The following is a 26,368-nucleotide window of genomic DNA, read 5'->3' as shown; positions in this document are numbered from 1 at the left end:
TCGAACTAGGGCCAAAAACTGAAAAATCCACAAGGGGTAAGTCCAGCATTTTTATTGAATTTGGGTCAAAAACTGAAAAATCAACAAGGGGTAAGTCAAGCATTTTTATAAATTTGGGCCAAAAATTGAAAAAAGGTCCAGCATTTTTATCAAATTTGGGTCAAAAACTGAAAAAAGTCCAGCGGTTTTATCCAGGTTGGGCCAAAAAATGAAAAAATCCACAAGGTTCGGGATTTTTTTTTAAAGTTTTGATCGAAAACTGCAAAAAACCACTTGTATTAAGTCCAGGATTTTTATTGAATTAGGGCCAAAAATTTGAAAATCCACAAGGAGTATTGTACAACATTTTTTTCACACATAAGGGCAAGGGTTTGTAAGGATAAGGGAATGAAAAGGGATACTAAATGTAAGGATCGGTTAGGATAAGGGTATGAAAAAAGTACTAAGGATAAGGATTCGTAAGCATAAAGGTATGAATAAGGGTTCTTAGGGTTCGGGTAACTGGCAGATATTGTTGGCAGTGAGATGTTAAAAAGTTTAAAACCAACTACAGAAGACCAACATAAGTGTTTTACTCTCACAGTCATCATGATTTAGCTTCACGTCATGCGGAGGTTAAATGCCTCCATATAATTACTGCACTATACAAACTAAAAATCACACGAGGCAACTTGGAGGCAACCAGTTACAGTGCATGCTACAGGACCACTTCGATACAGTAGCAGACATTAACTTTTGTTGTTAAACATTGTCTTTTGATTCCCAAGAATAATAAATATTCACACAATATTTATTTGGTAAGGTAAGGTGACTAATCACCATAGAAGTGAATACCCAAACATGGGATGAGAGAAAAATCAAACGGTCCTCATTGGGAATTGAACCCAAGACCCCTGGCACTCTGGGAAGATCCTCCACCAAATGAGCTACGACATGTATTAGGCAAGAATAATACGGGAATATTCAAAGGTGAAGAGACTTTCTTCATGGGGGTTGCCTGGAACTGGTTGCCTGTTAATTGCTTAGTGTTAAATTACCTAAAGGGTCCGAACCAGGTGTGGATAATGGCACAAGATTCTTTGGCGATTGAGCCAAGCAGCTTACGTTCACTCTACGTTGTCGTGGTCTCTTTCTTGGACTTGCCGTTCTGCGCACCACCGCTGCTCTCATTCTGCCTGACCTCCTTGAGTTCCATGTCCTTCTGGGGCCTGTCGCTGGTCCCGCCCTGCATGTAGGCGGGGTTGCTGTGGGATGAGGAATCCTGCTGGTTATGGACCAGGGCTTGGTTATCCTCTCCGCCTGTTTGATCAGACATGTCAGAAGAGAACAAAGTGAAAGACAGCATCAGCCATTAAGGTATTGTACTTTTTATTTAAAGGGGAGGTATACCTTTGGTTATTGTCACAGACCAGTCTTTTCACTCCCAACATAGGCATAAAATAAAAAGCCTGTGAAAATTTGGTCATCGAAGTTGCGAGAAAATGATGAGAGAAAAAATGATGAGAGAAAAAACACCCTTGTTGGATGAATTTGTGTGCTTTCAGATAGGAATAAAAGACTTCTGACTAGAAGTCTTTTATAATTTTTGTGAGAAATTACCTCTTTCTCAAAATCTATCCTACTTCAGAGGGAGTCATTTCCCTTAATGTTTTATACTATCAACAGCTCTCTGATGCTAGTGGGCATAATCATGTGTAAATCTCTTTTGAAAGAAGTGTTGGCTCTAAAAAGAGCCAGTGTGGTCTTGATGTTCTGAGCAGTATACTCCGCTTCAATCTCTCAAAGACAACCACACAGTTCCAAACGTTGAGACCACAACGGCTCTTCTCAGAGACAACACTCTTCCCAAAACAGATTTACACATGGGTGTACTCGAAGCAGCAAAACCGTCAGCTGCCATCTTTCTTTTTCACAGAGTGCGTACAACATTGACAACAGAGGGGGCTTTCCTTAATATGGAATAGTCTTGGCCCAAGATGTCAATCATCGGTATCGCATTGTGTATTATGTAAAGTGCTTCGTGTAAATTGATCGCTGACGTCTTGGGTCATGACTAATCCATATCTGCCATCTGCGGTGTTGTGGTTGAGTTGACGGCACTTGATGCAAGTTGACGGCAAGTACATGTAGGACCGGCCATCTACACGATAATCACGATGGGTGTACTCCCAACTTTTCTAGTTATAAATAGTAGGGTTTCAAACCGTGAAATATGCTACACATAAGTGCGGAATTCCGAGCTTCTGCAAGCGCTGATTCTTTGCTCACGATAAATAGAGAGCCGTCACGTTGGGCTCTGGTGTCTCACCACTATACCATCAAGATTACAAAGTTAAACATCTATTAAAAGAAAATCTTTAATCAACCCCATCGTTTTCAGTCTTACTTGTTGGATTAGAGCTGCGTCGTCTAGCTGCAATGACGCAGATAATTGCCACTAGCATTCCAAAAGCAGCTACGATGATGACGGCAATGATGATCAACTGTGTCATGGACAGCTCCAAGATTCCTCCACCTCCAGCTTCTGACAAAAAAAAATAATAATTATGTTTACTTCCCTATTAACACCCTAAAACACGGCTGCTCACATGAAAGTCACTATTCTTTTATCATCTTGAATAAAGCTTGACTAGCCTGTAACAAATGAAGTTATTACCTTCTTGATATGACTCTCACAAAAGCAAACTTAATCACTGTACCTTAGGCAAAAAAAATATATATATATGTTGGCGTAACCCGACCTACCCTAAGAATACGGTCGACCCCCTGGGTATTTTTATTTTTATTTCAAGTTAAGAAATTTAATTATTAAAATCTATTAAAGGCATAAAAATAAAATAAACGTCATCAAGAGTTTAAAATTACACTATTTGTTGTGTGTAGCCTTGTTTCCTTTTGTTATCGTGTATACTACCGTTGCTAGGAGGGGAAAAAACGAAAAAAAAGCCTTAGCCAAGAACACCATGGAGAGAAGACAAGGAAGGAATTTTCAGTTTAAGATGTGGGGCAAAACAAAATTGTAAATCAGACTTGAGTTGTAAGAATATCATGCCTTATTTTCATAAAAGAGAAGAACAAGTTGAGATCTCACCAGGTGCTTCAGTTTTGAACTCTATTGTAGAAACCTCTCCTTTACCAAGCTGGTTGTTGGCCCATACTTTGACCTCATACGAAGCTTCAGAATTAAGCTCTTTGATTCCCAATGTCCTCTGAAATTACCATCAACAAATTATTATCAAAAAATTACCTGAACAATCTACAATAAAAAACTACTACACAAAATTATCATCAAAAAATAACAATAAAAACTACCTCTCTGTATCTATGGAGAGCTTGTGTATGCAGGTAGTCACTGGGTGAGAGTTTATAATTTCACGTACAGTCACACAGTGGTCTTGAAAGTAGTTTTTTGATAAAAAAACTGCTCCTTTTCTAAGAAACTATTGTTTATATAAAATGTATCTTTTCAAAGTCATTTTCATTTTGTGAATACCTTCATGCTTATTTTTCTTGCAAAGTTCTCAATTTCTAATTCATAACTTTCCCCAGAGTCGATACTTGATCAATCTCAAATTCTTAATAAACTACTTTTTTTTTTTTTTTTTTTTACCAAATATTATTTTCTCAAAGATGTTTTTAATTTTCTACATGAATTCATTACACATTAGAGATCAAATCTGTGTTCTTTCAATAGAATGTCCGTCATGATTTTTGGAAGAGGTAAAAGTTTTGCAAATCTGGTAACTAGTACGACAAAAATGGTTGAAATTGCACATGAGTTATTACGTGGATTATTACACAGACTGTATCAGAACTTTTCGGTCTGTGACTGTCAGGAAAATGGAGGGTTACAATTATCGCTACTAATAACCGAGACACTACCTATTTATTTCAGATTCTCTTATTGCCTGCTTAAACTCTTTCTACTGATGGTGATAATTTTTGTTTGTTTCTTTAAATACCTGATTTGCTGGGACATTTTCATAGACAGTCCAAACAGTGACGTCTGGTTTAATCTGCCGATACTCCACATTGAAACTGGTTACACGATAGCCTCCATTGGCGATGATGCTCCACTTCACCTGGGCAATGCGACTACGGGGATTGACGGTGATATTTAATGCTGCCGGGGTCGTCAGGATGGCTGGGAAAAACGATAACAGAAAACAGAGCTTGAACTTCCACAAAGATCATTTGAAGGTTATGTGGTAATAATAATAATAAAGACTTCGTAATGCGCACATCCACCCTGCTGGGTGTTCAAGGGGCAAAAACCAAAAAACAAAACAAAACAAAAGAAAGAATACAAACTATTGTCAGTGAAAACCTGTGAGATAAGATAAGTTTTGAGAAGAGGTTGGGTGTAGCTGACACTAATACAGGGAAAACACTGAATGTTTGAGCACCATGAGCGTCACTGAGTGACGTATTTGAGCGCTATATAGGAAGCCACTTATTATTATTAATGCAAAAAAACATATATATAGTCAGTGGCCTGACATTCTGGCCCAAGCAGAGTCCGTCTTGTTTAAAGGCTTTCTTTGAGCAAGAGTCTGCTTTAGGGTCGAAACATGAGTTATTATACACATAATGAATGTTTATGAGTGCAATGGTGCGAATATGTTCATGAGTTGAAAGATGGAATGTTCTATTCAACGAGGCGGAGCCGAGTTGAATGGAACATTCCAGCTTTCAACGAATGAACATTTCGCACCATTGCACGAATGAAAAACATTCATTATTTGTTTTATATAACATCCAAGTAGATCTTTGTCATTTTGATTAAAAGATACAACTTTCAAAACAAACAAAACGTAGGCCTGCAATTTTTAATTGTAGAAGCCGAATGTTAAGTAATTTTACTACCTTGCAGTAACACTGCTGCGTTACCAAAGACACGCGCACGCAGTGATATGTGTTTACTCAGCTTTTTCGTTCCATCCGAAAAGTACTATTGCATGCTGGCAGCGTGCAATAGTACTTTTCGGATGGAACGAAAAAGCACGGTGAGTGACCCAGCGTGCAATGGCACTTTTATTTGCTATCACGTGACGGACAATCCTCCAATCAAATGGCAAGGATCTGCTTGGGTGTTACATAAAGGCCACTAACTTTGAAATATATTAGACTTGCACCAGGGATAATTCTATTCTTGTTGTCTATTGTTGCTATGCCTTTCTTGTATGTAATGTAGTCTCCTTTACACAGGGAAGACAAATTTCATGTTTTTTATCATGACAATAAATATTTTTAATCTTTAATCTTAATAAAGAATATTAACTTTGGTCTCACCCTGTATACTCCGCACTTTCCTGAATTCTTTGAACAAAATCATAGGTATATTATACTCAGGTGAGATTTGAACCCACAACCTTAGCAGTTGCCACTAAGTATTTTTGGCGGATTTTCAACGTTTTTACCAAAGGTCCTTTTGGTTGGTGAACATTTTGCAATTTTTTCCTGTTTTCTACTCACTGTTGACAACGATTTGCATATTCTGTGCTATTTCTCCTGCTTTATTAGACGCAACACACGTATAGCGACCTGCATCAGCCACATGGAGGGCTCGGAACTGCATCACTCCACCAATCACCTAAAATGAAAACAAATTAACTGGTATTTTAAAAAGGTCTGCAATAGATTGGTAAGACTGAAAACATAAAAAGACGCGTCACAGTGCAAAAGGTTGTCTTGAATTCCTCATATTAATTTCAAAAAATTAACAAAACATTTTTTGACAAGTAAATTTACCATTTTTATGTTTATAAAGCCATTATACACTTTCGGTACAGAACAAAATTTAAAAGTTCACAGATTTACAAAAATTTACAGGGCTTACAGAAGGTAATGGTGAAAGACTTATCTGTTTACTGAAAGTGTCCAATGGCTTTAAAGAGGGGACAATAAAGAAATTAATTGGCACCTGTGTTTTTTATTTTACAGAAATCTGGAAAGTACAGCAGTACCTAATACAAATCGGTGAAAGCGTAACACAAAATGATACGAAATTTGTAATTTATTTTTTATAGAACTCTGGAAAGTACAGAGTATACAGTGCTTAATACAGTGTTAGGGTAACATTATATGAAATTTGTAAATGGCAAACTTTTAGATCAAAATTCATCACAGTTGCCCCTCAATGATTGCGAAACCACCAGCAAAACCATAAATAAAAACAAATTTTTTTCGGCAGAAAGTGAACTGGAAAGTCAAAGGAAAATTTACATTTTCCTCCTCAGTCTGGCATTCTCCTCATGATTTTTGTATCTTTTTTTTAATCAATATATCGGGGTTGAAAAAAAAATTGACTAGAGTGGGATTCGAACCAACGACCTCCGGAGTAACGTGCCCGCACTCTACCAACTGAGGTATCAAGTACATTTTTTTGTGTGTAATTTTATTGAACTTGTGGAGAGAACAAAAAATTGATAAAATATGTGATGACTTGGTCTGACTCACCGTTCTGTATGTATTATTAATAACATGTACCCCGTGTCGTAGCCATTCAATCTTAGGTGTAGGTACCCCCGTTGCCTGGCACCGTACTGTTAGTCCTCTGTGGAAGTCACCTTTCATTTTAGTTGGTAGGGCGGGCTCAATCTTGACAGGAACTGCAACAAATTAAATCAGACATTCATATAAACCTCAGACAGTTTCGCTATTCCTATAGGTGGAGAACCCGTCACATGTGGGTGATTAAACGGTTGATAATAACCAGCTGGAGCTCCGTTTAAAACCGGTTGTTCTCGGATACTCGCCTAAGTCTTGGTGCAAGACATTTTTGGGCGTGCTGTGGGTGCTGTTGGTGAGTTGGCCACGCTGTGTGTGAAAGGAAAACGAGAAATGTCTCGCACCAAGATTATGCGCGGGAAGCATATCCGACTGTCTCAGTCATAACAATGCCACACACAGACGTACAGAGCTCAAGCACGTCGGAAAACGGATTAGTTTGACAGAGTTTCTTATTTTATTACACCTTTTAAACTGCAGTTGAAAACCTTGCAGGGTCGTTGCCGTGCGATAAAGGCCCTCACCTTCGGCTCGGGACTTCATCACATGCCAACAACCCTGTCGGTTTTAAACGGCTGTTTAAGAACTCATCGCTACCCTTTTATTCCCTTATTATAATACACTTGGTACGTTGGAAGGGGGTGCGAAAGAGGCTTACATTAGAGCCTACAAACCATCCCTAAATTGGGACGGGGGTGGTACAAACTCCCAGACTAAAGCCGTACCATTCCTTTAAATCTCTCTATTTACCGGACATTGAACAGACATTTTGAACTTTACCCAAAATCAAACAGTCATCAGAGTGTTAGAAGTTTCCCTGATACAATATTTGATGCCAAGTACAGCGACTCACTGGAAAATGCCAGTTTTTAAATTAGTTTAAAGCCATTATACATTTTCAGAACAGAAAAAAAAAGCGTTTACAGAAAGAAATGGTGAAAGACTTCTCTTGAAATATTATTCCATGAAATGCTTTACTTTTTGAGAAAACTTTCAAACAATTATCAATTCTCGATGTCGAGAATTGGGGATTTATTGTAAACACACGTCATGACACGGCGAAACGTGCGGAAACAAGAGTGGGATCCCCGTTATTTTCTCCCGACTCCAATGACCAATTGAGCCTTAATTTTCACAGGTTTGTTATTTTATATATAAGTTATGATACACGAAGTGTGGGCCACTGGACAACACTGTTTACCGAAAGTGTCCAATGGCTTTAAAGGCTGATTTGTACAGAATAATCATCTGTAAACATTATACAAACATGAAAATAAATTTTATTATTGTTTGATAATATTTTTTATTTGAAACTTTCTGGCGTTGTAACCAGAGTTGCGAACATTTGCAATATGCAACCCCCAATCAGGGAGATTTTGAACAACAATCAGAGAGATATTTAGAAGTTTACTCAACATAGTAGGAACAAACTTTGCATAATCAGGGATTTTTTCATATATATTCATCAGAAATTGGATCATGTGGTATATTTTCAAAGAAATTCCTGCAGAATCTGGAGACTTGGCAGCTTTGCATATAGGCATATTCTACCTTCTAAATATAACCAACGCTTGAAGTGTTCTCCGGTCAAGGTTTAGGAAGCCTAGGTTTAGGAAGCCTAGGTTTAGGAAGCCTATGTGTAGGAGTGCATGGAGGGACCTTTTGTGGCATTTTGAAATCGTGAATCATAGGTTGACCTTTTTAAAGCTTGAGATTTTATACAGAGATTAAGGAAAACACTCAGCAGAGGCATTTAAGGGCAGTTTTGCTGTGAGTGGGTGTGTAGAAGATAATTTGCAGACTATTTATTTCCTTTTTTGGGTGTTTATCAGTCGGTTCGCAGACTTGCCAACGAACAGTGCTAACTATTTCAAGAAAGACTAGTGCCGCGCCCTCGGCATGGAAACCACTGTAATCAATAATGTCACTGCGACAGACTTTGTTTGCAAAATAGAGTGCTGGCAAAAAGACTGAATTTCTGTTTGGCTGCCTTTGTTTGATTTGATGTAGTGCTTTAATTGACAACTAAGTCATTTGTAATGGAAGTTTATCTCATCTGTCTTTAGGGTAGTAGTCGTCTTCTGGAGAAGAACCACCCAAGTTCATTTAGAGATAGTTGTTAATACATGGTGTTACCACAAACCTTTTCCATATCCTATTTCCATCATATGCAAAGTTTCAAATCCTACTTAAAGGGAAGGTACACGTTTGGTCAAGGACCAGTGTTCTCACTTGGTGTATCCCAACATAAGCATAAAATAGCAAACCTGTTAAAATTTGAGTTTAATTTGTCATCAAAGTTGCGAGAAAATGATGAAAGAAAAAACACCCTTGTTGGACGAATTTGTGTGCTTTCAGATAGGAATAAAAGACTTCTAGCTAAAAGTCTTTTATTATTTTATTGAGAAATTACCTCTTTCTCAAAAACTACGTTACTTCAGAGGGAGTCGTTTCCCACAATGTTTTACACTACCACAAGCTCTCCAATGCTTGTTACCAAGTCAGCTTTTTGAGTTAATATTTGTTTTGAGTAATTACCAAACATGTCACCTTTCCTTTCACAATCATTAAAAAATCTATTAAAAGGGGATTCCCCTAGTGTAATCTTACTTAATACATTGATTCTAGTGTCGGCCGTGATGGTTTTCGTTGTTCCTCTCTCTGATGCTACACAGGAATACAGTCCTTCATCCTCCACTGACATCTCCTTGATGAACAATGCGTTACCAACCCGAAAAGTACCGGTGCATAGCGAGCTGAGGAGAGAGGTTGAGGGAGAAAAAGTATCAAGAGTGTTCACCCTTACCCAACTTTGGCGTCATTTGAGTGCACTTCTAGTGCTGTTCTGGTGCAGATTTTTTTTTTAATATAAGTTTACACCAAAACTGCACCACACTCTGTTTTTTGTGTTCTTTTGGTTGAACTACAAGGTGTACTTTTGTACATCTTGTGCACTTTTGGTGCACACTGCAAATTGACAAAATACGTCGGTGTTAAAGGAACACGGTGCCTTGGATCGGTCGAGTTGGTCGTTGAAAATCGTATGTAACCGTTTGTTATAGAATGCATTTGATTAGAAAGATATTTTAAAAGTAGAACATAATGATCCACACACGTATCACTTGAAAATGCCTGGTTTTCCTTGTATCCTTCCATAAATGGTCGACCGTGTTAGTTGGCAGAGTAAAAGGAAAACCACCCAATATTGAGGCAAATGTGTGTGGAGCATTGTATTCTACTTTTTAAACATCTTTCTAACCATATGCATTTTATAACAAACGATTACAAACGCTTTTTAAAGACCAACTCGACCGATCGAAGGCAACGTGTTCCTTTAAGTGGTGTAACTGGATTCAGTCTAGTGTATATCTGGTGCACTTTTGGTGTACACTGCAAATTGACAAAGACAATTGTGTGCTCTATTGGTGCATTACTGGTGTCCATTGGTGTAGGGTATGTTTTTGGTACTCTTTTGGTGCAGAGAACGGTGCACCAGAAGTGCACTTAACAGGTTGGTGTAGTGTACATGTACACCAAAGTTGGGTAAGAGTAGTAAAGTAATAATAATAAAACAGGCAATATATTTGGTCCTTTGAAAATAAGTAGGAAAAATGTTATTGAGTAAATATACAATGGCTAGCCTACTTGAAGGCTTTTATAGACTGTTCAGGTTAATTTTTCCTGATTTTTCTGATGTCAAAAACAAATTGGAAATCAGATTAAGAACAAACATGTGCAGTAGCTCCTCTAAGTGGTGGGTCAAGCAAATTTCTTTTTTCAAGCAAGAAATGGGTGGGGCTACCAGTTGCAGCAATTGTAACTGCATGGTATTCTGGCTGGTAACATATTTTTGCTAAGCAAGATTGATTTGTGCTTATAGCAAGTGTGTTTGTGCTTATACAGGCTTTATGAAATTGAGGCCAGGTGAACCGGGTCAATAACAAACTTTCTGTAAAATACCATAGAAGCTGTTAAGCAGAAAGTTCTGCTTGGCTAAGCAAGAAATGAGCGGGGTCAACCAGTCAAAGCAATGGTAACTGTATGGTATTCTGGCTAGTAACCTATTTTTTGCTCAAGATTTGTTTGTGCTTACAGGCTGTATGAAATTGGGACCAGGTGAAATGAACTGGGTCAATAAAAAACTTTCCTATCAACTTTCTGTCAAATATCATAAAGCTCATAAAGGCAGTGGACACTATTGGTAATTACTCAAAATAATTATTAGCATAAAACCTTACTCGGTAATGAGTAATAAAGAGCTGTTGGTAGTATAAAACATTGTGAGACTCAGCTCCCTCTGAAAACGAAGTTTTTGAAAAAAATGTAACTTTCCACAAATTTGATTTTGAGACCTCAGAATTAGAATTTGAGGACTCGAAATCAAGCATCTGAAAGCACAAACTTCGTGTGAAAAGGGTGTTTTTCCTTTATAATTATCTCGCAATTTCGACGACTCAGCGAGCTCAAATTTTCACAGGTTTGTTATTTCATGCATATGTTGAGATACACCAAGTGAGGAGACTGGTCTTTGACAATTACCAATAATGTCTAGTGTCTTTTAAGCAGAATATTCTGCTGAAGCAATGATAACTGTATGGTACTCTGATTTTTGCTAAGCAAGCTTTGTTTGTGCTTTTAGCCCTGTTTTAATTGACATACTTGTTAAGGCGAGATTCAGTGCATGTTGTAGTCACTGGTAACCCGTTTTTCCTCCATTCAATGTCTATACTGTTCTGGGAACCAGCCACTGAACAGTCCATCTGGGCCGTCGCGTTGGTGTAGATGTACATGTTGGGGCGTGGCTTCACCAAGAAGTGCAGACCTGTGCAAGAAAAACATCAGATTTTAATAGAGGTTAAAATTTGTACCGGGGATGAATACTACTGTATATATACTACTTGTGTTTACCTTACATTGATGTAGGTTCAAGGGAAGGAACACTCTTGGTAACTGTCTAAGACCAGTCTCCTTACTGGGTGTATCTCAACATATGCATAAAATAACAAGCCTGTGAAAATTTGAGTCAATTGGTCATCGGAGTCGGGAGAAAATGATGAAAGAAAAAACACCCTTGTTGGACGAGTTTGTGTGCTTTGAGATAGGAATAAGACTTCTAGCTAGAAGTCTTTTATTATTTCAGTGAGAAATTACCTCTATTTCAAAATCTATGCTACTTCAGAGGGAGCCGTTTCTCACACTGTTTTATACTATCAACAGCTCTCCAATGCTCGTTACCAAGTCAGTTTTTAAGTTAATATTTGTTTTGAGTAATTACCAAACGTGTACCTTCCCTTTAAGCACTGTTCATATCAGCACTTTCTGGAGTTCTGTGACAACAAAATCTCCAAGAATATTACCCGGGTGGGATTTAACCCACTACCTTTGCCATTTTAGACCAGGTTTCATACCACTAGTGGCTGACACAGGGTTAACCCCTTCACAGTCTGTAAGTACGTCAAGCATGTAAGCATCAGTAATCATGCCCATTGAGCCTGGCTGCATAGCTTAACAACCTGAAGTAAATGAAATGTACAACCTTGGAAGGGGATGCAACTTTTTATGTCAATTCATTAAGTCATAAAATAGACTGATATGGTATTTATTTTTGAGTTAACTTTTGCAAAGGGCACATCCATTGGAAACTATAAGAGTGTGTATAAGAAGCTATTGAAGGGGCACCAAGGCAAAGACTAAGGGCAACAGAGGCATGGGCCTCTGTGTCATTCCAGACCTGACTGACAATATTTGAATGTCATGAACTTCTCATTTACTACTCACCAGTAACGACTATTGTGAAGGATTTTGAGAACGCTTCTCCCACCTCGTTGACGGCACGGCATTGATATAGGCCAGCATCAGATCCAATGACCTCTCTCACCCTAAGGTAGCCATCCCAACCCTCTTGGAAATGGGTCTCAGCTACTCTGGAGATTGGCTGTAAGAGGGGGGAAGGATGGAGGTGAAGGAACATTCATAAATACCTCAGTTTCACTATTCCTATTGGTGGAGAGCGCGTCACGTGGGTGTGTATAAACCTTTGTTTGTGACCAGTAAAAAGTGTTGAAACATGGGCGTGACACGCGAGTTTGCACCTGTGCTTATAAGACAGTTTCTTCATTCCTATTGATCGAGAGCAACGGCCGAGACAGTTGTGCCACATCACGCGATACGCACGACGCGCACAGCATTCCCTTATAAGGAGTTGTTTACCCGAGGGCCTTGACTTGGCCTTACCATTTCATAGCTGGAGGGAGGTTGTGTTGAAAAAAATCATTGACAATTTTTAATTTTTGCATTTATTTTACTTTTTGAGGCCAAGGCCTGGTTCTTGATAATTTACCTCGACTTCGTCTCGGTAAAATTATCAAGAACCAGGCCTCGTTGGAATTAAACCACAAGTTGAAAACCTCTTCACCACACATTGATTCCGCTAATTGTGCTCAGAGGTACTTGACACTAATGGTAATTACTAAAAAATATTTGTCAGCATAAAAACTTACTTGCGGTAACCAGTAATGGAGAGCTGTTGATAGCAAGCACTGTGAAAAACTGCTAGCTGTGAAGTAGCGTAGTTTTTTTAGAAAGAGATAATTTTGCACTAAAACTTGAATCTGAGGCCCTTTTTGAAACCGCTGCTTTGGTTCCAGAATCTGCTCAGGTTAGCTTGGCCCCGCAAGCGTACTTGAAGTGTACTTACCCTGTCATCTTTGTACCATGTGAAGGATGCCTTTGGCAGAGCAGTCGCTCGACAGAGTAGAGTCATTGGTTGACCGATCTGAACTCTCAATATGGACTCAAACACTGATGTGATCACTGGTGGTACTTTAATTAAAGAGATATAAACAAATACTTAAAAAAAAGTTGTATCCTCCTTTTCACAAATCCATTCAATAATCCACTCCGGGGAAGTAGATAAAGCAAGACAAGTTCTAAAAGATTATAATCTACTCTATTTTTGGCACTTAGAGGAACATTACAGAAATGGTAAAAAACAAAAATCGTGAAGATCACAGATTTACATAAAACTTACATAGTCTAATGATGATGATAGTTGAAAACATCCCTTGAAATATTTTGTCTGAATTGTTATATTTGATGAGAAATAAATAATCTAACTTCGCGTTTGGAGTTTATCGCTCAGTGAGTATTGTATTCATTTTTATTTTGGCATCGATGCAATGCAAAGTTTGCTATTGGTTTTTAACTATTCTCTCGTGACCCAGATGGCCGATGGATCTCAAACTTCTACAGGTTTGTCAATTTATGTATATATGATGGATTACATAAAGTGCCTATACTGTCAGCAACTGTTGTGTCAGCAAAAACCAATTATGTACTGTTCCTTTAAGCTGTGTAAGGGATTATGCTTAGCACACAACTAAACAATCCTTGCCAACTTGTGAGATATGCTTACAATACACACAAATTTGTGTGCCTCCATAAGAGCAGGGCCCAATTGCATAGAGCTGCTAAAGCACAAACATTTGCTTAGCATGAAATTTTTGCCTTGACCAAGTTTCCACGTGATTTTCAGGACAAGCAAACAAACGCTGAATACCAGTAACAAGCAATATGCAACAAATGGAAATTTGGTTGGTAATCCTGTTTTTATCAAGAAAGAAATTTCATGCTAAGCAAATTTTTGTGCTTATAGCAGCTCTATGAAACTGGGCCAAGATCTGTCACTCACAGTAAGCAGGCTGACTTACTTACCATAGATCACCACTTCAAAGAGATGGTTAACAGCCTGGTTGACATTACGAGCAGAGCACGAGTATGTCCCCCGGTCGTCCAACGCAACACTCGTATACTCAATGGTGGATTTGACCACGCCGTTTACAAATGTCTCAGAGACTGTCAATAGTTGAGTGTTTATCACAGCCATGGAGTTCTATGAAGATGGAAGGTGTAAAGTATCGTCAGACATTGTATAATGGAAATTGCACAGTTGCAAAATTTACCATTCTGCAACTCTATGAAATTGGGCCCAGGTCGTGAGTAGCCATTATGACCCCTTTGACGCACGTCACACACGCTCTACCGTGCCAAGCTCGCCATTTTGGTGGTCAATAGGTTAACATTTTAATCATTATAAAATAAGCACTGCACTTCACTGAAAAGCACACAGAGTGACATTGCCCACCAGTATGGCGCATCCAAGATTATACTGATGATGACGCCAGGTGAATTGGGTGAATAGACTACAAACAGCTAGATGGGCATACATGTACAACCCCAAAATTAAAAAATCTGATATTTTCAAAAGTTTCCCATTGATTTTTCAAAACCATTTCCGTGATGAAAATGGCCTTGCCAAGTTGCCATCTCAAAGATGGAATTCCATGCCTGCATAGTATTCACAAAATTAAGTTGTTCAATTCCAAATTTTTCTTTCAATAGTGAAGCAAATAATAATGAAAAAAAAAAAAAAATGTGGATCCAGTAAAAGTTAGAATGGTCAGTGTCTTAAAGTTCAAACCCTGCATGCTGGTCAAGTCTTTATTAAAGGGAAGGTACACGTTTGGTAGTTGGTAACGGGCATTGGAGAGCTGTTGATAGTATAAAACATTGTGGCAAACAACTCCCTCTGAAGTAATGTAGTTTTTGAGAAAATCTTAATTTATCACGAAAAGTCTTTTATTCCTATCTGAAAGCAAACAAATTTGTCCAACAAGGGTTTTTTTTCTTTCATCATTTTCTCGCAACTTCGATGACCGATTGAGCCCAAATTTTCACAGGCTTGTTATGTTATGCTTATGATAGGATACACCAAGTGAGAACACTGGTCTTTTACAATTCCCAAACGTGTACCTTCCCTTTAAACACGTACATAGGCAAACTGATTGGGATAATTTGATATGCATGTTCCTCCGTAAACTGTATGGGCTACTGTTTAAAGCATCTCAATCACAGGAAACAATAATTTATCGCCCCAGGGCAAGCAATCTATTTTTAAAACACTTCTTCCAAGCAGTGATATCTCCGTCAGTTGGTATATCGCCTTTTTTTTACCTACTGTTTAAAGCATCTCAATCACAGGAAACAATCATTTATCGCCCCAGGGCAAGCAATCTATTTTTAAAACACTTCTTCCAAGCAGTGATATCTCCGTCAGTTGGTATATCGCCTTTTTTTTACCCAAATCTTTCCCCCGGGATGTTGGAAGAGGAAGTGAGGGGAAGTTGGGTGAACTTCATGACATATTAAAAGTCATCTTGAGCTCAAAAAGACTTCTTCAAGTTCACTTTCAGTTGCAAAATTTGTGACTCACTGTTTGGTAAACTTTATTGCTCCTCACAGGCCAGGTTTTTATGCAGGTATTTTTGTTCCCCCCATTTTTGAAAGTTTGAGCAAAAGTTCTAGAGTTTTTAAAGACACTGGACACTATTGGTAATTGTCAAAGACTAGTCTGCACAGTTGGTGTATCTCAACATGTGCATAAAATAAAAAACCTGTGCAAATTTGAGCTCAATCAGTCGTAGAAGTTGCGTGATATTGATGAAAGAAAAAACACCATTGTCACACCATGGTCACACAAAGTTGTGTGCTTTCAGATGCTTGATTTCGAGACCTCAAATTCTAAATCTGAGGTCTCAAAATCAAATTTGTGGAAAATTACTTCTTTCTCGAAAACTACGTCCCTTCAGAGGGAGCTGTTTCTCACGATGTTTTATACGATCAAGAGCTCCCCATTATTCGTAATCAAGGAAGGTTATATAATATATAACGATAATAACTTTGAGTGTTTACCAATAGTGTCCACTGCCTTTAAATATGTACCTGGGCATAATAAACAAAGACTGAATACCTACTTTTGTCCATTCCACTGTTGGGCGAGGTGACCCTCTGACGCTACAAGTCAACGTAGCATTTTCTCCAGCAATGAAGATTGATACAGAGTCTGGTGTCACAAGAAACTTCATTGACCCTGTTGACCCTGTTGACCCTGTTGACCCTGTTGACCCTGTTGACCCTGTTGACCCTGTTGACCCTGTTGACCCTGTTGACCCTGTAGGAAAGACTATAATAATGTCAATTTTCAAGCCAAAAATTTAGTTTTATTTTTTTTTTTTGTAGGGTGTTGTGGTAAGAGTACCAAACTCAAGTGAAGTTTTGTTAGAAAAATGATGTCTGTGCACCACCATTTCTCAAAAAGCCGAGATTCGTCAGATCATAAGTTTTTTCACAATCACTAATTATAGTGCTTTTGTGCTTTTTTGTATTAATTTTCAACAAGTTTTGGGATCGAGTAAACAAAATTTGTTGACAAACAACCTGATGGACACTAGTCTGATAGCTTCACTGAGGGTCTTATTAAACCAACCCACCTTCCGTAGCAAGAATTATAGGTGAACTGACAGCCGTCCCGTAGGTGTTTGACGCCCTGCACTGGTAGCTGCCTTTGTCAACGGCTTGTACATCTAAAGAAGAAATAAACAGCAATTAAAAAGTTTAAATATTGAATTGATAGTTAAAGCCACTGCAGACGATTTCACGATTTCACAAAACGTTAGAATTAATCCTGTCACGAGTGAAGATGAGTAAATAGGAATAATCTTAAGGTTCACATGAAACAGTGCAAGGCTGAGACTTGTCCTAAGTCCTAAGATTAATCCTAGGTTATAAAGAGTTTGGTGAAATTGACAGCAGGACAACTTTGGTAATTGTCAAAGATTAATATTCTCACTTACTGTATCCCAACATATAGGCATAAAATAACAAATGTTTGAACCTTTGGACTAAACTGGTTATTAAAGTTGCAAACAAATAATAAAGGGAAAAACACCCTAGTAGTAGCAGCAAAAAATGAGTTTGCTTTTAGATGCCTCAGAAAGAAGTCTTTCTCAGATTCAAATATTTGAGTGAGAAATTACCTCTTTCTCAAAAACTGCATTACTTCAGAGGGAGTCGTTTCAATAGCTTTACAGTGCTCATTACCAAACAAGTTTTTTTTTATGCCAATTGAAAAATATTTTGAGTAATTACCAAACATGTCCAGCTCAATTAAAGGAAAGGTACACGTTTTGTTATTATCAAAGACCAGTCTTCTCACTTGGCGAATCCCAACTTAAGCATAACCTAACAAACCTGTGAAAATTTGAGCTAAATTGGTCATCGAAGTTGCGAGAATATTATGAGAGAAAAAAAACACCTTATTGGGCGAATTTGCCTTTCAGATAGAAATAAAAGACTTCTGGCTGGAAGTCTTTTATTATTTTAGTGAGCAATAACCTCTTTCTCAAAATCTATGCTACTTCAGAGGGAGCCGAATCTTATTACCACATTTTATACTATCAACAACTCCCCAATGCCCACGGGTTACTAAGTGAGTTTTTAAGTTAATATTTGTTTTGAGTAATTACCAAACGAGTACCTTCCCTTTAAGAAGGGTAGAAAGAGGATAAAGGCTATCATCTTAAAGCATGGCCTAGATGTTTGACCGTAGACGTTAAAGAGGAAGGGGAATGTCAAGTTCAATTGTGTTATTGACTCACTTTCCTTTAGATAAGGTCTTCATCATGTCTGTGGGGGAAAATAGTCTCATGTTACAATGGTGTCCACATTCCCATTCTGAAAACTGGCCATGAACTATTTTTTTGATTGACACCATAGGTCTTTTCGTCAGTAAGCAGTTTGCAACATACTGTACTTATTCTGTTTGCATCAGGGATTAAGAATATATCTGAAAGGCCTGTCTGTTATTAAAGGAACACGTTGCCTTGGATCGGACGAGTTGGTCTATCAAAAGCGTTTGAAACCGTTTGTTTTGAAATGCATATGGTTAGAAAGATGTTTTAAAAGTATAATATAATGATCCACAAAAGTATCACTCAAAATTGCACGGTTTTCCTTTTACGTCGCGAACTAACACGGTCGGCCATTTATGAGAGTCAAAAATTTGACTCCCATAAATGGCCGACCGTGTTAGTCGATGAGGTAAAACGAAAACCACACAAATTCGAGGCATACTTGTGTAGATCATTGTATTCTACTTTTACAACATCTTTCTACTCATATGCATTTTATAACAAACGGTTCCAAACGCTTTTCAAATACCAACTCGACCGATCCAAGGCAACGTGTTCCTTTAATGTTATCTCTACAGCCAATTTCACAAAATGCTAGCATTAATCCTATCTCGAGTTAGGATGAGTAACCCGTCCTAACTTAGGATTGGTTCAATGCGTCCTAACGTCTTCGGATGCGGAACTGAACTCATCTTAAGCCCTTAAGATTAATCCTAAGTTAGGAAGAGTTTTGTGAAATCGATGGCTGGATTGTTGAAGAATTACCTGCAATGCTGAGGTTTCGTCCATCGATGATGAACCTTGTACTATATCCTAGGATGACACCATCCTTCAACCAGGTGACCGTAGACAAAGGACTACTCTCATAGGGGCAGGTCAGGACGGCCGTCTGATTAAGGTTGGCTTGAATCTCCGTAATCGTTTGATTGTCAAAGACGGGTGGAACTAGAAAAGTGGAGAGGGGAAGATACTTATTTTAAAGGGTCTAGGTACTTTATAAAAAAAACAAAAAAACAAAAAAATTTCAATAGAGTTACATTTAACTTACTGTTTGAAGATAATGATAGTAGAAAGCTTCCCTGAAAATATTACTTGCTGAGGTGCTGTAGTTTTTGAGAAATGAGTAAAACAATGTCATGAAAATAATTTTTGTCTCAGTGATCATGAGACAAAAATTGTTTTAGCATGTAAAAACGTATTTTCATGACACTGTTTTACTCATCTCTCAAAAACTACAGCACCTCAGCAACTAATATTTTAAGGTACACCTTCTGCTCTCGTTATCTTTAAACGGTGTAAGTTTAATGTAACTCTGTGGACATTGTTTTTTAGTTACAAAAAGTACGCAAATCCTTTAAGTCGTTATTTCTTAGACCGTAGGCATCAATAAAAAAGGGGAAAATTAACAGAATTTTTATTAAATTTCGTCTGCTCAGAACTATTAAGTCATAATGTGCACTTTCTTTGGGTTTCACAAATTCCATTGCTTATTTTGGAGCTTCTGGTAATTGAGTTTTTTGATCAAATTGGTCTTCAAAGTAGTTGTTTTGGTTTGGTGCAAAAAGAAAGATTCATTCTCCAAGTCAAACGTTCATTTGTTGATTTTGATCTATTTTTTTAAAACTTAATTTTTTTTATCATTATAGTTCTGAGAATTTCATAGAACTGCTAAGCACAAACATTTGCTTTGCATGAAATATCTTTCTTGATAAAAACCGGATCATCAACCAAATTTCCACTTGTTGCATATTTGCTTGTAACTGGTATTCAGCTGTTGTTTGCTTAGAAAAAACTTGAAAATCATGTGGAAAATTTGTTGGTAATCCTGTCAAGGAAGAAACTTTATGCTAAACAAATTGTTGTGCTTAGCAGCTCTATGAAATTGGGCCCAGCTGATTTGATCTTTCTAAATTCCAGGTTGCAGTGTTTTGCTTGTTCACAAGCTTGTTCTAACAAGACTGATGTGAGAAAGTGCTTAATCACCTTGTGGTAGGAGATTTAGGTTATGAGTCAGTCAGGTTGAGCCAGCAGAATGATGGTTTTATAATGACAGTGTCTTATGAAGAAGATCTATGAGTACGGGTCAGGGGAGCTTTAAAGGGAATGTGTATCTATGGTTTTCGGGACCATTCGATCGTTTAGTCCTACACACGTATGTTTGTACAGTCATACACATACAAAAAAAAACTATCAAAACAGTAAGTTTCCTTTGTGGTTTATAAAAAAAAAGTCCCATTTCCTTAAGGTGATCCCCTGGCTGCCGCTTCCCAGGTTGTATCATCTTTTAGGTGTGATCCCTGACTACACGGCAGTTAACAGTTGTATGGCTTCTGACTGGCACCCCCGAACAAAGATATTGACAAAATAGGGAGACCACCAACATAGGGCTACATGTAGATAGCTCAGTTGGTATAGCGCAGGCACGTTAATTCGGAGGTCGTTGGTTGGAATCCAACTCTAGTCAATTTTTCTTTGTTCAACCCCAAAAATAAAAAAACCATCCTGTGAAAATTTCATTTAAAAAGGTGGTAGCGTTGTTGAGATAAAAATCTAGAGTGGTTTTAGTCAAGGCTGGAAGGATTAAGTTTGAATATTGGAATTGGAATACACAATCTGGGATTTGTTTCTGACAGTAACGTTTCTTGGGGGATAAAAACTAACTTCTTTTTCCATGACCACATTACTTCAAAGTGAACTGATATTAAAATTGCTTTACTATCGAAAGCAGCTGCTCTCACTACAATGTTACTCCCTTGTGGTTTATATTGATACAAGTAATTTTTTATCTAAACTTTTCCCGGGATCTAAACTTTTCCCGGATAACTTGCAGAAAAGTTTTCCTGGAGCTAATTTGTTATCCCACAACAAAATATTGTTCATTCTGTATAAATTCAAAGAAAAGTTTCCAGGAAAGTTCTTTGGGTCATTTGTTTAATGTTGGTTAAACCACACGCACTAAGACTGCTATCTACTGGGAGCTAGCAGTTGCTCCCAAATGGTTCCGGGAAAACCTTTCCACAAGTTATCCGGGAAAAGTTTTGTTAAAGGTGCCTTAATTGTAGGAGTGGTTACCAAATAATTCCATATAACTTCCCTTTTAAGACATTTTGTGAGGAAAATAACTCACAAGCAACTTGCAGATAGAATGTGCAGTTCCCTGACCCCCCTGTTGAGTCAGTAGCAATGGCGGTGAACACCCCACTGTCTGTCCTGTTGACCTGGTCAACAATAAGCTGACCTGTGCCGGATGTCACAAAGCGAGTGTTGTTTGCATTTGTGCCATTTATCTGTGTAAAAAAAAAAAAAAAAAAAGTGAATAAATTTCTAAAATCTAAATAAACTTTTTTAACAACAAACACAGCACAAGTGTATAGGCCTTGAACTTGCTCTTGAAAGCGCACAGCAGTTTCCCTCTGATAAGGCATAACTTTTCGAGGAAAAATTTAATTTGAAATGGAACTTTGCGGTGGGCACCACAGAAAAGCACAGGGCATCATGGTATTTGCTGTGGATGCCATTGTATAATATTGAGGTATTATGTCTTCGTCTAAAAATACCAGAGGCGCCCTTTACTGAGCTGCTTGAGCAGAAAATACTGCTTCACACAAATTCTGCTAGGCAAAAAACTAATAGGAACGAAAATGGTTAAATAATTGTATAATAAAAGTGTAGGGCGGTATTTCGGCTGACCCGTAACCTATTTCTGTTAATCACAATTGTTGTACTTTGCCAAGTTGAAGCAGGTATGGAAAGGGACCCAGAGCCTTGATCATCTGAAAGCGAATGAAGCAAATTTCATGACCCAAACAATCTTGTATTTGCTGTCCAATTGTGACGCTGAGAAATTCAATTTATTTTTACAATTTGCTTTAACCGGGCTTTAGTCCTTAATAAAGTGTATGGCAGAAAAAAATACATTAAATTGAGAACGTTTGACCCTATAATAGAGGCAAAAAAACAGTAAATGGCGTGACATTTCAACCCTCGCTTAGAGACATTCTCAAAGCTAAGAAAAAAAGGGAAAAAAGAAAAACAAATCTACACTTACAAGGAGTCACACCCACTCTTGCCATCATCAAAAACTTCATTCTCAAAAAAAAAAAAAAGATTTGTTTTTCCTTGGGTGTGGGCGAATATCTTTGACCCCTCATTTCCCATTATTCCGATGACCTACTGATGACACAAAATATGATGTCACTTTAACATTGATCGAGAGGGGTATAGGGTAGTACGTCTACCAAGAGACAGGATATGCAACGTTAGTCACCATCTCCTAACCAGTCATTTCCATGAAGGTCACATACTGCTAAGGGACAACTGTTGGAGGTCGGTTCAAGTAGTTTGGAATTCTTGAATGATCCTTTGGTTTTAAAGACCTGCTTGAACAAAAATGTCAACTTGTGAACTTTGCTGAATTTCATTTAAAAGGTTTTAAACCAATAAGGAAATCGAGTCATATGACTATACATAGATTTTACTGGTGTAAAAAAACAATCATTTAGAATATATCGTGCGCTTTTCTGAAAGATTCGCGAAAAGCTCCGTTATGTCATAGTTGGAAGCTCCAATTTGTAAAGCCGCTTTGTTGCAGCGTGGAGGTATAACAATACAAAATCCCAAGCATGGCGTCAAAGCATTGTCAATTTGTTTGCGTCGTCAACGGCAGAAGTGTTTTTAGTTTGTCAAAACCTTGGGGTTGGGGCCTGATTTTTTAATCGATAATTACGAATAAATTACAAAGTGTACAAAATAATATCAAAATTACATTGAAATGGTGAACAAGCGAATTATAAACAAGTTAAAAACGCATTTCCATTGACAACATTCTGCTCAAGTAGAACATTAGGACTTGCCTGTAACCTTAATCTCATATATAGCACAATAGTTATGTGCTGACTTAGCTACTTATGATATGGGTCCTGGCCTTAGAGTCTTTGTGACTAATTACCATTATTGACTAATTACCAGTGGATCCACTGAACCCCTATAAATAAGCCCACTCTTCTCTTACCTCTTCAGTCTCCTGACGATGACTAGAGCAAGCTAGTCGAAACGTTGAGACCAATTTCAGAACTGACTCCGCGGCAGTACAGTTAATTACGATCCTATAAGCTAAAGTAGTAGTCCAGTCTAATTTCTATACCATCCGCCCTGGTAATAGTTAAAAAGCAGGACAGTTCTTTTCAGAACTGAGAAGTCTCCCGAACCTCCGATTATCTACTCCACGGCAGTAGAATAAAGCAAGAGAGTTTCCTAAGAACAACTCTACCTGGCAAGTAGATACACACATGGTGTTACCGCAAACCAAATATAAAGCAAGACAGTTCTCTAAGAACAAACTCTACCTGGCAAGTAGATACACACATGGTGTTACCACAAACCAAATATAAAGCAAGACAGTTCTCTTAGAACAAACTCTACCTGGCAAGTAGATACGCACATGGTGTTACCGCAAACCAAATATAAAGCAAGACAGTTCCCTAAGAACAACTCTACCTGGCAAGTAGATACGCACATGGTGTTACCGCAAACCAAATATAAAGCAAGACAGTTCCCTAAGAACAACTCTACCTGGCAAGTAGATACACACATGGTGTTACCGCAAACCAAATTTGATACCTCACCATGCAATGCCTCAAATCCTATGTTATTAAGAACCTTACCAGTGTAGCCCTGTCAGCATTATTAGGCAAGTAGAACCACTCGAAATCGACTGGTCTGACAGCCCATCTCTGTACTGGACATATCATTGAAACATTAGCAGTGCCTTGGAGAACTGTCATCCTTCTCTGAGGATCTATTGTGATACCTGGGATTAAAATATAAATAAATGGACAAATAAAAATGACAGGGTTAGAATTATCATAAACTTACTGATTTGGGCTTTGGAGATTTTGTTTTCTTTTGGGTTTTTTTATATATATTTTAATTTGTACCGGTCGTGTATTGGTTTTTATTGATTTAATTTTTTTATTGGTGGGGAGTTCACTGAAAATTGGTATTGAAAATCTCACTTTGTCTTATAAAAATGTCTTTTTTGTGTATTCTGAAACTGCTTGCCTAATTTATTGTTGTGCTTTTAAAATATCATTATAAGCCTTTAATGGATATGTATTTGTTTGTATTTGTTTTATGCCTCTGAAGAAGGTCCGGTTTGGACCGAAAGCTAAGGCCACCTACCCTATTCATTATTATAAGCCTTTAACTATATATTATTATTTTTTTTTGGGGGGGGGGGTTGGCATACACATTTATTTTTTAACTAGATTTGTTCAATTTATTTAATTAATTATTTACAAAATGCTATGCAAAACATATCAGTTGCTACTCAAAAATCCCCATGTGTGAGTGTGACTCAAATAGCAATCATCCTTCGTGTGCACAAAACTTGTTCAGTATTAATATTTTGCTATGCCAAATTGCTGGACGAAATCATCCGTAATGTTAAAATTGTGAGAGCTAAACCAGGATGTCCAAATGCAAAAAAAGGTATAAAAAAAAACAGCCAGGCACCCCTCTGGCAAATACATGTACTATGTTTTTGGTTCTGGTGAATGACTGCACAATTACCACATATCGGGATGGTACACGTGCAGGTGACACTGAGCAGCAATGATTACATGAAATGGGCCCCCCTGATGATGATCCATAGCTTGGAGTTTACTCTTAAAAATACTAATAGTTGGTGCGTCGCGAATATTCTGTGGTAGTTTGTTTCATTCTGCAAAATGATCTTGGGAGGAGAAGTGTACCAGTAGCAGTAGGTGACCTAGACTTGATTCAAGTCTTATAGCGGTTATTCTTCTGCATCTCAGCCACGACAAACGCCCCTAGCTATCATGCACGCTAATTCCCAATCGTAGGCTGAATGACGAAGGTTGATCACAAGAGGGCATTTTTGTAGCGGCTATCAGGACGACTAAAAGTCACGATCAAAGACTTGGAACCAAGTCTATAGGTGACCATAAAAACCAAGTCTACAGGTGACCATGTAATGTGACATTGCTGAAGTATTGTAGTTTTATAGTAGAGGGGGTGCCTTGGTTGGGGAGGAAGTTCACAATCTCTTGCTAAGGCCACTCATTTCCTTGGCGGTTTTCCAAAAAAAAATGGCTGTGCAAGAGTCGTGCGCTAAACAAGTATGGGCCTACACCCCTAAATGTGTGCAACAGTTGTTCGGAGAGTGAATGATTGTGTGGGCCTATAAACCACGCTAGGGGGATTTAAGGCTTGAAGTGTGTCCCTGATGACTTGTTCCAGTAGTAGGGTAAATCTTGTAAATGTGATGATGTATTATTCAAGCAAAACAATTTTGTATCAATTTTTGAATATTTGTCACGTGTTTGTGCTGTGTACAAAACTCAACTGAACTGAACTATATTTCTAATTACCTAACCTAGGAGACAAACAAATGTCTGTAATGTAACCATACACAATTTGTCCAAGTTTCATGTTTAGTGCGTGTTTTGTACTAAAACTGCACTAGTAGTATAATATTTAGGAGTGCAGTGTGGCATGTCGTTGGTGCAGTGGTATTAAACAGCAAAAATGTCAATAAAGCATTGATAAAGAATCGTTTTGTTTGGAATTCGGGATTATATAATCATGCAAAAAAGTGTAGACTAATGTCCAATGAGACACAAATTACTGAACATGGTAAATTTTATTTTGTTTATCGTTAAAATTATTAATAAATAATATTTAGCAATTTTTTTGTATTCCCCCTTCAAACTTCAGTCGTCGTTGTGAGGTAACTATTATGTCACTTGAGTTTTATTTACCCATTTTGGAAGTTAATAAGTTTTTATATTTAACAATATATAATAATATAGCTGTGACCTGGTGACTGGGCTGGGTGCGCCATGATGTGTCTGTCTGTGGGGAGGCTGTGTTGTCAGGTTGTTATAAACTTTGGGCTTGGCAGAACTTTCAGTTTTCCCATCCCATTAAAATTAATTAATAAAGTGTGTAGGTCTAGGCCTAAAACTGCAACTTTAGACTAGGCCTTATTCGTAAACCTCTTCCGAGTTTAATTACAATAAACACTGCTTTAAATTTCACAAAAATATGTTTACGCTAGAAAAATTACACTGTGGGTGTGTCGCGTTCTCCGCCCCTTGCCTACACTACAGCAGTTGGGCTTTGGTTTACCGTACATCGGATCGTCGTTGAAGTTTAAATACAAAATCCCCCGGACTAAAAAAAAATCAGTCGGTTTTTGCACTCAAAATTCTTACCTTCCGTTGCCATAAATCCACAAAACACCCACAACAGGCTAAGCTCCACGATCAAACACATCCTTTTCGTCCACATCTTGTTCAAAACTATTC

General features: G+C 37.9%; 1 protein-coding gene across 1 annotated transcript; it reads right to left on the bottom strand.

Moving 5' to 3' along the window:
• Positions 1-179: 179 nt before the first annotated feature.
• On the bottom strand, positions 180-26,351 carry LOC117301707 (hemicentin-1-like). The gene is made up of 17 exons (XM_033785732.1): positions 26,276-26,351; positions 23,702-23,847; positions 21,166-21,325; positions 18,804-18,983; positions 16,839-16,931; positions 16,323-16,438; positions 14,224-14,401; positions 13,208-13,332; positions 12,289-12,445; positions 11,170-11,332; positions 9,121-9,266; positions 6,460-6,611; positions 5,476-5,593; positions 3,963-4,144; positions 3,092-3,209; positions 2,387-2,524; positions 180-1,299 (listed from the first exon to the last, which is right to left on the bottom strand). The coding sequence occupies exons 1-17, from the start codon at positions 26,349-26,351 to the stop codon at positions 1,112-1,114; spliced, it is 2,436 nt and encodes an 811-aa protein (XP_033641623.1). The 3' UTR covers positions 180-1,111.
• Between the last annotated feature and the right edge of the window lie 17 nt (positions 26,352-26,368).

The sequence above is a fragment of the Asterias rubens genome, chromosome 17, assembly GCF_902459465.1.
Source record: "Asterias rubens chromosome 17, eAstRub1.3, whole genome shotgun sequence".
In the NCBI taxonomy this organism is placed as follows: Eukaryota; Metazoa; Echinodermata; class Asteroidea; order Forcipulatida; family Asteriidae; genus Asterias; species Asterias rubens.
Note: the sequence above shows the minus strand (reverse complement) of the source record. Positions and strands in the feature narration are given on the sequence as shown.